Source organism: Lepidochelys olivacea, assembly GCF_965140295.1.
Source record: "Lepidochelys olivacea isolate rLepOli2 genome assembly, chromosome: 6".
Taxonomy (NCBI): domain Eukaryota; kingdom Metazoa; phylum Chordata; order Testudines; family Cheloniidae; genus Lepidochelys; species Lepidochelys olivacea.
Window position 1 is genome coordinate 29,982,226 of NC_140416.1, and position 13,240 is coordinate 29,995,465.

General features: G+C 44.5%; 1 protein-coding gene across 2 annotated transcripts in view; it reads right to left on the minus strand.

Annotated features, from left to right (window-relative positions):
* Positions 1–13,240, minus strand: part of TRIM66 (tripartite motif containing 66) — an 84,009-nt gene that overhangs the window by 11,058 nt on the left and 59,711 nt on the right. For both annotated transcript variants that reach the window (XM_084631646.1, XM_084631645.1), the window contains 4 exons: positions 9,860–10,132; positions 9,420–9,645; positions 1,806–1,866; positions 223–397 (listed from right to left, as the gene is read on the minus strand). In XM_084631646.1, coding sequence (XP_084487772.1) covers positions 223–397; positions 1,806–1,866; positions 9,420–9,645; positions 9,860–10,132 — 735 coding nt within the window. The remainder of the gene's footprint in view (positions 1–222; positions 398–1,805; positions 1,867–9,419; positions 9,646–9,859; positions 10,133–13,240) is intronic.

Here is a 13,240-nt window from a genome sequence, read left to right on the forward strand (position 1 = left end):
AACTGTGTGGCGGGAGATACTTTAAGAATACAGCTAACAAGTGCTGCAATAGTTATTAATCTTAGGGTTTTATACTGCTGCCCATCACCAAAGTATCAAGAGTACCTTAGAACAGTAAAATCCATCAGCAGAGCAGTTCAGAGTATCACAAGAAGCCTAGCAAAGTCAGTGTGAGAAGAGAGAGAAAGCAAGCAAACAAACAACAACGCAAACCCAACTCACTTTTATAGCCATACTTGAAGACTGGGTACCACATTCAATTATCAGAAGGAAAGTCTCATCTTGGTCATCCTTCTGGGGCTGCAGTTTGAACACTGGAAGCTCCCCAGATTCTGATGCACATATTTTCAGGCGTTCCAATCGCACATAGGGGATCTTCAGCTCTTTAGTATAAGCTCTGAAATTATGATAAAATTCATTAGTATTGTACAAAGTCCTCTTCTCCTAATTTCAACATCTTTTCCATGTTACTCTTCGTTTGTTTGTTTTTTAAGGCAAAGTGTTAAAGCACACGCTCTAAAGGTGAAGTCAGTGGAATTTAAGCACACGCTGACATGCTTTGCTAAATAGGAACGGGACTCCTCACCTTTTTGAATTTCATCATGTGCTTAGCTACTTTGCTGAATCGGGGCCTAAATCTCTACCTATGATGTCTGCCCTCCTGCCTTTGTGCTTCAACTGCCCAAAGCCAGTTAGGGCTGACACTCTTCAGAGTGCGACTGGCTTCAAGAAAGATTGCACTAGCCACGTCATTTCAAAATGAAAATATTCGGAAAACAATTTTTGGAAGCAAAATTATGCAAAAATGGCAAGATAATTTAGAATCATGCACTCCTTGTTCTGTTGTATCTTTCTGGACTATACAGTATTTTTCATATATAATTTGGATTATGTGGCATTTCAGTAGTTAATGGTACAGTCTATAAATATTGACATGTTCTGTATGCTCATAAAGCGTGTCACTGAAGATGTACAAATCCAACATTGCTTTGAAAATGTAGTTTTCCAGTTTATGAAAATGCTTTTTAAAATGGAAATCTGTCTGCCCTGAGCTGGGTTGATACCTCCAAATAATTTATACAGGTGAACAAAGGGCTATAAAATGGTAAGGACCCTTAGCTGTAAAATGTGTATGCGTATTTTTTATAAGAAACTGGAGCAGAATAATGTCGTATTTAAGGAGAATTAACTGATACTTGATTATAAAGGAGACAGCTAAAATAAAAATGAGCTTCGAGAAGGGTCTGCAATCTGTCAAGGTGATAACCTGCCTTCACTTGCAAGTGATCTTATTTAATCACCCACCCCTCCCTGACCCCATAAGCTGCTAGATCCCTACTACACACACTGCTAGTATTGCTGTGTTAAGTGGACATTCCACTGAAATTAGAACACAAGAGGTGTTGGTAGATGTACTTGTTTTGTTCATCAGTGATATGCAGGCCCAGATTCTCACCTATACCAGAGCTCTGTGCAACATAGCTGCAGAGGTGGAGAGGGTGGTGTGTGCAGTTGGAGCCACTTTTATGCTCCCCCAAGTCCCAGTATGGCTGGGGCCCATTTCACACCCCTTAAAGATACCAATGCAATTTCAAAAAGCCCTTGCAGATGCCTTCAAGCAACTGGAATATATGGCATTAGTCATGGTTGCTACTTTGTGTCTTCTGGAATTATTAGTTACAAGGCAACCTGTTTTCCTTTTAAAACAACCTGCCAACAACACTAAGCTGGATACACTCTGACTATTTTACTATGTGCATCAAATTTCATGGCCAGTACTTCTATGCAGAAAGTGATTCTTTTACCTGATGTTCTGATTACTTTTTACATCCATCTCAATATGTTCCTTTTCATAATTAATGGATTCTGGAACAGAAAAAGAAAATTAAGAAAATATCTATAATATCAGAGTCAGATTAGGGTAGAGAGGCACTTTAATATTCATGTAATGTGATGTGATATATTTGCAATCTGGAATAATTTCATATCTATCTAAGGTAATTACATGCCCGCCATCACTCACAGTACCTGAGCCCCTCACGAAACCTTACTGTCTTTGTCCTCGCAACACCTCTGTGTGGTAGAGAAACACTATTATCCCCATTTACAGATAGGGATCTGAGGCACTGAGTTAGGCACCTAAATACCTTTGAGGATCTGGGCCTAAATGACTTGCTCAAGATTGCACAGGATATTTGTGGTGGAGCAGGAATTGAATATGAATCTCCCACAGCCCATCCTTCCTCACACAGACAAGCACCATTTTTCTCCTCCCCATGTGGCACTGTGCATGTGTAATCCCCATTATAAAATGTAACTACACAGGATTAATTTGGGACAGGGGGCTCTATTCTACCGTTATTTACTGAAATAGGAACAGGATTGGGTCCATTATGAACCCTATCATTTTCCTCCTTAAATAGGACAATGTTAAAGAGAAAATAATCGGAATGCCACAGTTTTAAGCAGTCAACACAGAAGTGCAAGGTAAATGTTGCAGGAGCACTGCACTTGGATCAGATTGTGAGATGCCCTTGTATGGCCACGAAGGGGTGAGTATGACTGAACGTACCCGTGTCCATACCCTACATGCTGTTGTAATCATCTTTGTCCAAACTATGCTTTGTGAGGTATCATCTGAAAACTCAATTTGCTGATCAATAATGCCATGGCAAAAATATATGTTAGCAGCATAATATGTGAAGTGATGACCAAGCTGAAATCATGACTAAAAGTATGTTTTCCAGAGAAATCTGGGGCGTGATCAAACCAGTTCCTCAGAGACAAAGGGCAAGGTGACACCTCAGCAAGGCTGATGGACCATTACCTGCTCAGTGGCCATTCTTTGGCAGGAAAGGGGGCAAGGGCAAAAATCTACATCTTAGCAAAGAAACAGCATGGAGTTCCCTTCCACACAGACTGCCTGTCGCACTGCTCCCAGCAGGAAATGCTTCTCAAAGGGAGGACAGGACTACAAAAAGAAGAGACAGACCCCAAGACAACCCTCCTCTCTCTCTCTGTCCTTTGATTCACTGCACCAGCAGAAACAAAGGAAGCACCATTGAACTGGGGAAGGGGTCCTGGCCTATGAAGTGTGGTCAGTATGACTGTTGAGAGCATGTGGTGAGAAAAACTTTGCTTTGAATTTAACATAGTTTGTTAAGTTACGTGCCAGTTGCATTTTATCTTTATTGTTCTTGTAATCCTTTCTGACTTTCATACCTCATTACTTGTACTCAAAATCTATTTCTTTGTAGTTGTTAAGCTTATTTTATTGTTTCATCTAATCAAGTGTGTTTAAATTGAAGTGCCTGGAAACTCAACTTGGGATAATCGGGTGTGTGCATGTTATTTATATTAAAGAAATATGGACTTTATATGAATTTGTATGGTCTAGGAGAGAGCTGGGCAATACAAGACATACATTTCTGGGGGGAAATCTAAGATTGGGAGTGTATTGGGGCCACCCTGCAGTATAACCGAGGCTGGCAAGAGCCAAGGTTTGGCTGTCTGCAGTGCACACGCAGACATAGCTGGGAGTGACTTGCATGCTGCTGGAGGCATTTTATGAATAATCCAGACTGGAGGCTACAGCAGCAAAGCAGTATAAAGGGCACCCCAGGTTAAGGGGCAGGGGTGACACAACTGCTCATTATCTGGATTGTATCCTGGGTATGTCACAGTAAGCACAGAGCCTCCCATATCATGCAGCTGCAAAAGATCCTCCACAACAGCAATCGCTACATTCCAGGAAGTGCAGGGGCTGCTCGCTTCTGCTCGTTCCTGATGAGCAGGACAGAATAAAAGGGGGCAGGGAGGAGGCATGCTCAAGGCTCTGATCTTTACACCAGCCCGCAGACTGGGGCCAGAGCTCCAAGAGCAGCAATGGCACTTAGGCCAAGTCTACAGTATGCGGTTATTTTGGAATTAGCCAAATTAATTTGAAATAAAACTGATTCTGTTCACACGACCAAACCGTTTTTTTCGATTTAAAGGGCTCTTTAATCCGATTTCTGTACTCCACCTCGGCAAGTGGAGTAGCGCTAAAATTGAGATCACAGTTCCGGGTTACAGGTACTTTGGATGCAATTTGACGTTATTGGCCTCCGGGAGCTATCCCAGAATGCTCCCTTGTGACCGCTCTGTACAACACTCTCAACTCTGATGCACTCGCCAGGTAGGCAGTAAAAGACCCGGGAACTTTTGAATTTCATTTCATGTTTGGTCACCATCAGCACAGTCCACCATCACAGGCGACCGTGCAGAGTCCACCATCACAAGAGACCACGCAGTCCTGGATTCGCAGACGAGCTCCAGCATGGTCTGAACGGGAGGTAGTGGATCTCATCGCATGCTGGAGAGACGAATCTGTTATGGAGAACTATGTTCCAAAAAAAGAAACGCAAATACATACACTAAAGTCTCCAGAGCCATGACAGAAAGAGGCTACTCCAGGGACACAGAGCAGTGTCATACAAAAATCAAGGAGCTCAGGCAAACGTACCAAAAAGCCAGGGAGGTGAATGGGTGCTCTGGGTCACAGCCCCATATATGCCGCTTCTACCATGAGCTGCATGCAATTATGGGGGGTGATGCCACCACTATCCCACCACCTGCAAGGGGGCAGTTGCACCGAGTGAGGAGGATGAGTTGTTGGAGGATGAAGAAGAGGAGGAGGGCAGTGCACAGGGGGCAAGTGGGGAATCCATTTTCCCCCCTAGCCAGGAACTATTCTTAACGCTGGACCCAATAGCCTCCCCCCACTCCCAATGTGGGCTCCCGGACCATGACCCTGGAGAAGGCACTTTTGGTGAGTGAGAGCCTGATCGGAGCCACGCGGTGGGGGGGGGGGGGGGGAGAACCCAGCCACGCTGGGCTGTTCACATTTAAAGTGCTCATCCCTGCTCAGAGCCTCATTGGAGCCACACTGTGGGGGTGGGTGGGGTGGTTGTTGTGTGAAGCGATCATCCCAGAGAGTCTGCAGGCCCTCCTTTTATATGACAAACCCACGAGGCATTGCTTGCTATGGGAAAGGGGGCCTGGAAGTTTGAAAGCACTGAAATGAATGCAGAAGAAGCAGAACCCCGCGTACCCCTAGGGCTTACCATGGCTGCCTGCAAGCTGAATTCTGTTGCCCAGCCACGTGTGATGGCTTACTCACACCAAAGTGGCAGGCACTTCAGTACAAGAGGCAAAATGTAACCTTGTACAGAAAGAACATGTGCTGTGTACTATGAATTGCCTGTTTCATTGAGAAAGTGTCCCCTTTGTTCTCTAAAATGCATCTTTTAAAATACTACCCTCCCTTTTTCTCCTCCAACAGATGTAAATGTTTCAGCGCGGCCCCTATCTACTCCGTCCCAGAGGCTGGTCCAGATTAGAAGGGGGAAAAAAGGAACTCAGGACGACATGTTCGCCGAGCTCATGCAGTCCTCCCGCATTGAGAGGGACCTGCTGAATGCATGGAGACAAACAATTGCGGAGACCCGTAAAGCGTTAAATGAACACAGAGGTGGGATGCACGCGATGAGAGCAGGCAGGATGCTATGGTCAAACTCATGGGGGAGCAAACTGACATGCTCCGCTGTATGGTGGATCTAATGCGGGAAAGGCAGCAAGACCACATACTGCCGCTGCAGCCCCTGTATAACTGCCCTCCCTCTTCCCCAAGTTCCATAGCCTCCTCACCCAGATGCCCAAGAACATGGAGGTGGGGGTGTGTGGAGGCTACGGGGACTCACACACTCAACCCCAGAGGACTGCACAAGCAACAGAAAGCTGGCATATCCGAAATTTTGATTTGGTTTCTGGACTTGTCCTTCCCTCCTCCTCCACACCCCTTCCCCAATACCTCTCCCCCGCAGGTCTACCTTCTGATTTCTCTCAATGTGTTGTGCAACAAATAATAAAGAAAGGTTTATAAACAACTGTGACTTTATTTCCTTTCATATATATAGGGGGCGGGTAACTTCAAGAGAAACAAACACAACTGTCACACTGTACCCTGGCCAGTCATGAAACTGGCTTTCAAAGCTTCTCTGATGCACAGCGCACCCTGCTGCGCTCTTCTGTTGTCTGGCTGTGCGAAACTGGCAACCTCCTACCTCACCATAAATGTCTCCCCCTTACGCTCACAGATATTGTGGAGCACACAACAAGCAACAATTACAATTGGAATACTGGTTGTGCTGAGATCTAACCGAGTCAGTAAACTGCACCAGCGTGCTTTCAAACATCCAAAAGCACATTCTACCACCATTCTGCACTTGCTCAGCCTATAGTTGAACTGCTCCTTATTACTGTCCATGGTGCCTGTGTACGGCTTCATGAACCATGGAATTAAGGGGTAGGCTGGGTCCCCGGCATTTCAACATCCCCAACAGTAATTTTCTGGTCTCAGAAGTAGGTCCCTTCCTGCAGCTTTTGAAACAGACCAGAGTTCCTGAAGATGCGAGCGTCATGCACCTTTCCCAGCCATCCCACGTTGATGTTGGTGAAATGTCCCTTGTGATCCACCAGTGCTTGCAGCACCATGGAAAAGTACACCTTGCGGTTTACGTACTGGCCGCCCCAGTGTGCCAAGGCCAAGATAGGGATATGCGTTCCGTCTATCACCCCGCCACAGTTAGGGAACCCCAGTGCATTAAAGCCATCCACAGAGGTCTGCACATTTCCCAAAGTCACTACCCTTGATAGCAGCTGGTCAATGATTGCGCTGGCTAGTTGCAGCACAGCAGCTCTCACAGTTGATTTGCCCACTCCAAACTGATTCCCGACTGACCGGTAACTTTGGGCGTTGCAAGCTTCCACAGGGCTATGGCCACTCGCTTCTCAACTGTGAGGGCTGCTCTCATTTTGGTGTCTTTGAGCTTCAGGGCAGGGGACAGCAAGTCACAAAATTCCATGAAAGTGGCCCTACACATACAAAAGTTTTGCAGCCACTGCGAATCATCCCATACCTGCAACACTATGCAGTCCCACCAGTCTGTGCTTGTTTCCCGGGCCCAGAATCAGCGTTCCATGGCATGAACCTGGCCCAACGCCACCATGATCTCCCAATCTCCACATGCTGTGCTTCTAGGAACGTCTGTGTCCATGTCCTCATCACTATCTTAATCACGCTGTCGTTGCTTCCTTGCCCGGTTTTGCAGGTACTGCACATACTGCTGGATAACGCGCGAGGTATTTACAATGGTCAAAACTCAGCAGAGATCTGAGCGGGCTCGATGCTTGCCGTGCTATGACGCCTGCATGGGTAATCCTGGAAAAAGGGCGTGAAACGTAGGAGAGCAGGGTGGCAGCGGAAGAGGTGCTGTTCGGTTCACGATAGCCGAAAAAAGGCGGGAAATGGTTGTCTTTTGTAGCTTTCATGGAGGCGGGAGCCCAGGACAGACAACATGGAGAAACTCGGACGTGCGGCAAGAGCGGGAGAGCAGAGTTGGCGGCGGAAGCTGTGCTGTTCAGTTCACGATGGCCGAGAAGAGTTGGCAGTGGAAGCGGTCGATGAGGAAGAGAAAGAGTAGATACTTATAGAGATTACATAGAAAGAGGAGAGGAAATGTGAGATGGATTCATAGTACCAGGAGAGAAGTGGTGCACCATACTGCACTGTCTGCTGAAAGCAGTATGGCGCCTGCACGCCAAAAAGGTGCAAAACGATTATCTGCCGTAGTTTTCACAGCGGGAGGAGCAACTGACGACACACACCCAGAAACACTCGCAAGAATGTTTTTGCCCCATCATGCACTGGGAGCTTAACCCAGAATTCCAATGGGCAGCGGGGACTGCGAGAACTGTGGGATAGCTACCCCCAGTGCACTGCTCCGACATTCGATGCTAGCCTCGGCACTGTGGACGCACTCCGCCAAATTCACGCGCTTTAGTGGCAACGCACAAGACCTAATGTATAAAATTGCTTCCGAAAATTCGAATAGAATAATTTTGAAATAATTTTGTACGGTAGATGTACCCTCAGATTGTAGCTGCCTGACAAACAGTCTCTCCAGTGCTCCTTCTGGAGTGCTGCAGATCCTCACTACCCTTACAGAGTGTTGTGACGTAACTGCCAGCACCTGGCTCAATACATGTAAGACTAATGAGTTCTCTCATTTCACTGTGGTGGAGCCCTCTGTGTATCAATTATAAGCTTCTGAGTACAACTACACTGCTCAGATAGTTAATATTAATTTAGCCATTATAGAGAAAAGCAGCCAAATGTTAGTATAAGTCACAGAATAATAGCTTGATCCTGCAATCCTCATGGACTTTAAAGTTTGCAGCGTTGAGCCCTTACAATGTTGGCACTTTGCCTGTGAAAGCAGTTAGGCAAAATCTCATTCTCCATTAAGAATAGAGACGTAGTCCTTGGCTGAAAGGAATGTTCTGCAGTACAATAAGCCAAGAAAAAAAACCCACACTGTGCAATATATGTTAACTTAACCAATATTTGCTGTGCTACCTAAGTGTAGCACTTCGTGGTAGTCACCTTACATTTCAGAAATAATTTTTTAAAAACGGAGAATTTGGACTATTCAAATCAGTTCTTCACTAGTGATCCCTTCAAGTCTCATTAACAGGAGATCTTCTAAGAGAACTAATCCTCTGAGCACACCACTTGCAAGCTTTCAGCCCTTTCTGATTCAGTGATGTCCTAGCTAGCAATTTGAGAGATGATATTTCCATGTTTTCCCTCTACAAATGAGCCTAAAAATTCCTTTCCACTGTGTTAGGTACTTGATAATGTTTTAAACAATGCTGGAGTAGTATGCAATACAATAAGATGAATTACATTTAGTTAGGTACAGAAATTACCACACTGTACTGCAAGGCCTGCAAGTATGGCAGTGTTGAGCTGCATGAGATTTTGTCATGAGTTGGGTTAAAATCCTTGTTGAGGTTGATACATGTGAACTCATGCTTCAATTAACATAACTGGAAACATAAGCCCCAACTATGACATAAGTATGTGTGAACCTGTCCAGGAGCTTTGGGGCTGAGTCTTGTTTTTGGGCAGGGGTACGTGGGAGTAAGAGAGAACATATACAGAGGTTGGGGTCACAGACAAGACTGAGGCAGAGGAAAAGAGAGGCAAGAAAAAAAAAACAAGCAGGATCCTGTGACCCTGGAAAAAGCGAGAGAGAGAGCTTTTTGGGTCGAGTATTGGCTAAAGGGGTTTGGGGGGCTGGTAAGCTAAGAAATTGCTCTATTCTGTTCTTGGCTCCTGCATTCAGAGAAACAGGACTTTGTACATTCCTCCTAAATAAACAAGACTGCATTAAATAATACCTGTCTACTACCAATTTCTACTCCCAACTGGAACACCCACTAAGCCCCAAACTTTGACTAGCCACTCGGAATAAAAACGGGCAACAGCAGTTTAAAAAACAAAAACAAAAAACAGACAAAGAAAAACCTGGTACCTTCTTCATTTCTAAGTTGTTTTACACTGGTCAACTGCAGGCAGGCAGCACTGCTGATGGGTGCAGAAGGAGAGGCACACTGTTGCGATTTCTTGACTGAAAGATTAATAGGCTCTTCTAGCATTTTTTGCATAGGAAGAGCTAATTCATTAATGGTGTTTGGTCCAGCAGTGGCTGAGTCATTTCCAAGAGGGTCATTCATGGTACTAAAATCTTCATTTTCCAGCTTGAGAGGAAAAAAGAGTAATTCAAAATTTACTGTTTACTTTTTTAAATTTCCACTCCAAGAAAATAACTCTAACCAGTCTTCAAATATATTAGAGAAGCAGGATTTCTTTTTTCAAACAACCTTCAACCTACTGATTATGACAACAACAAGCATGATGAATTAAAGTGCATTCCTTAGCTATAAGGTAGCCAGATGTGTTAGCAATTCTTACCTTGCACTTAGTGTTCCCCAGGAGCACATCACCTGTTGCTAGGTTATCAGTAGTCCAAGGGTTCAGGTCATTTGTAGCTCTGTCTAATGCCAAGCTGTAGCTAGGCACAGATTCTGGCTGCACATCAGAGGCATGAAGCATGTTCTGGGATTGGTTGAGCGGTATAGTAGATACACCTTGCATCTGTGGATCAACTGACCTAGATAACCTTGTAGAAGACTGTTCCATTTCTAAAGTGTTTGAAAAGCCCACAATGTTCAGTGAAGCCGAACGCTGAAAAACAAATATGTTAATCAGCTTTTAAAACGGTAAAATGCTGCTGTTATTTCTAGAGAGCATGAGATGCTGCAACTCATAATGCCTAATGAAGCAGCCATGTCACAAGGGCTTTGAAAGTATCTATGTCATTTACCAAAAGGCTTTATAATTTCCATGATTAAAGCCAAAATCTGGAAAAGTAGATTCCTGAGACTCTTCCCTGCAAGCTACCAGACTCTCTCTCTTTTATCACTATAATGGGTCCTGATTTCTTACTCCTTATAATGAATGAGAAATCTAAGCACATGGAATATTGGACCAAATCTCTGATGTAATTCTGGTGATTTCAATGAAATTATACTAAAGACTATGTAAGAAATGGACCTAATATAAGTGAGTGCAACTTTAATGACTTCAGTGATACGGAGCACATTACACCAAAGGATTAGTTTGGCCAATTGAGCTTAAAGCACCTGCTCTTTATAACATCAAACTGTAAATGGGAAAAATACACGTTACAAATATCAGAGACTGTTGAAGAAAGGATGCACCTGTCTAGTTATCAAAGAAAGGGGAGAAAAACTACCCATCCAAGCAAGGTCTCTGCAAGAATAATTTTAATGAAATGTGTCTGCTAGCGTTTCGTGCTTTCTTGGGGCATTTCACTGTCAAACACAGAAATAAGGATATGCAAACCAAAGCAAATCCACTCATCTGTGTGACTTCTTTAAGCTGTTTTACAGCACTGTATGTGTGACATGATTGAAATCCTGACTCTTCTATAGTCCCTATCAAACGAATGTAAGTAGTCTTAAGAAGTAAGCAGATCTGCATTCTTTGAAGATGCTTCCACATTTAGTTTCTCACAGTTCAGTGATATTCATTATGCCGGAGAATTCACTGAATAAATCCTTTTAATTTAACTGCAATATCGTAAGTTTTACTTGTTATACAGAATGACAAAGAAAGACACAGCCATTTGTTTTTTGTATTTATTAACTATTATTAGTCCATTCTGAATTCTGATAACTTGTTCCAGTCAACAGGGCAATAATGAAGCAGCATTAAAAGACAGTTGTCCAGATTCCGCTCTCTGTACAATATTTGTATAAATTCTAGTATGGCACAGTACTGGGAATCAACAGCTGAGCAAGCACTCTGGTCACTTAAACACCAATTAAGTCTCCTTCAGGTGGACCTGCTGGGGCCTAATTAGTGGCTTAGAATGGGCTGGGGGAAGGACTAATGAGCAAATTGGTCCACTAACACAGGAGGTATAAGGCAGCAGAGGAAGGACATGCAGGGGAGAAAGACGCAGGCTAGCAGAGGTAGAAAGGATCTCTGGTAGAGATCCCTTCCCTCTCTCCTTTAGCAGAGAAGGTGTATGGATAGGTAAGGTGGTGGGAATGTAAGGCAAATGTAAACAAATGTGCTGGGATATTTAACAACTGAAGGTCTCCAAGCCTGTGTATACTAAGCAAAAGACAGGAGTGGGATGGGTCACATCTGGCTAACTCCAATAAAGTCGGAAGAGGTATTTGAAAGTCTTACAATGCAGCCCAGGTACATGCTGAGAACAGAATCCAGCCCTATGACTTATTTTCACCTGCGCACGCAGTTTAATTTTCTTTTAAACCACCCCGGACCTGATCCTACCGTGGGAGTTTTGCCTGAATAGGACTGCAGGATCAGGCTCCTATTAAACAAGATAAGACGACTGCATTTCAGATAGAAGGGACCTTATCTTCCCCAGCATTAGGGTAAGTTTATGTCACTCTGTCAGCACAAAAGTCCACTAGAGCTTAACCAGCCACAGCAAGATTTCCCTGTAGGGGGGAACCTCAGGTGAGATAGTGTCACTAGATCAGACTCTGTGCCACCATCCCTTCTTGTGGCTAGTACAGAGAATGTGGCTTGGGAAAAGGGAGCGTGGCTGAGTTTTCCCTGCATCTCAGGGAACACCCTCCACTTAAACCAGCCCTCAGGTTGTTCTAACTGGCACTTGAGGACCAGATCAAAGCTGCTCCAGGACTGAGGGAAAGCAATGGTGGCTGAAATCCATTTTTTTTTTTGCATACACCCCTAAGCAAGCTAGTAGTGGAGTTGGGAGTAGAACCCAGATGTCCTCACTTTTTGTCTCCCGCGGTAACCAATATATGCATCTTTCGTGAATATTACAACATTGCCACCATCTGTTACACACCAAGGCCTCACTCTGCAGAGACCCATGCATGCTGTGCGTGAAATGGTTGCCCCACTGAAGTCAATGGGAGTTTTGCCATTAACTTCACTGGTGCCAGGATTTCATACTACCGCATTTGCTCCAATCCCTCAGACAGAGACAAACACCTACAGGATCTCTATCAAGCATTCTTACAACTGCAATCCCCACCTGCTGAAGTGAAGAAACAGATTGACAGAGCCAGAAGAGTACCCAGAAGTCACCTGCTACAGGACAGGCCCAACAAAGAAAATAACAGAACGCCACTAGCCGTCACCTTCAGCCCCCAACTAAAATCTCTCCAGCACATCATCAAAGATCTACAACCTAGCGTGAAAAAGATCCCTCTCTCACACAGAACCTGGGAGACAGACCAATCCTTGCTTACAGACAGCCCCCCAACCTGAAGCAAATACTCTCCAGCAACCACACCACAAAAACACTGACCCAGGAACCTATCCTTGCAGCAAAGCCCGATGCCAACTCTGTCCACATATTTATTCAAGGGACACCATCATAGGACCTAATCACATTAGCTACGCCATCAGAGGCTTGTTCACCTGCACATCTACCAATGTGATATATGCCATCATGTGCCAGCAATACCCCTCTGCCATGTACATTGGCCAAACCGGAGAGTCTCTACGCAAAAGAATAAATGGACACAAATCTGACATCAGGAATCATAACATTCAAAAACCAGTAGGAGAACACTTCAACCTCTGGCCACTCAGTAAAAGACTTAAGGGTGGCAATTCTGCAACAGAAAAGCTTCAAAAACAGACTCCAATGAGAAACTGCTGAGCTTGAATTAATATGCAAACCAGATACCATTAACTTGGGTTTGAACAGAGACTGGGAGTGGCTGGGTCATTACACATATTGAATCTTTGTTAAGTATC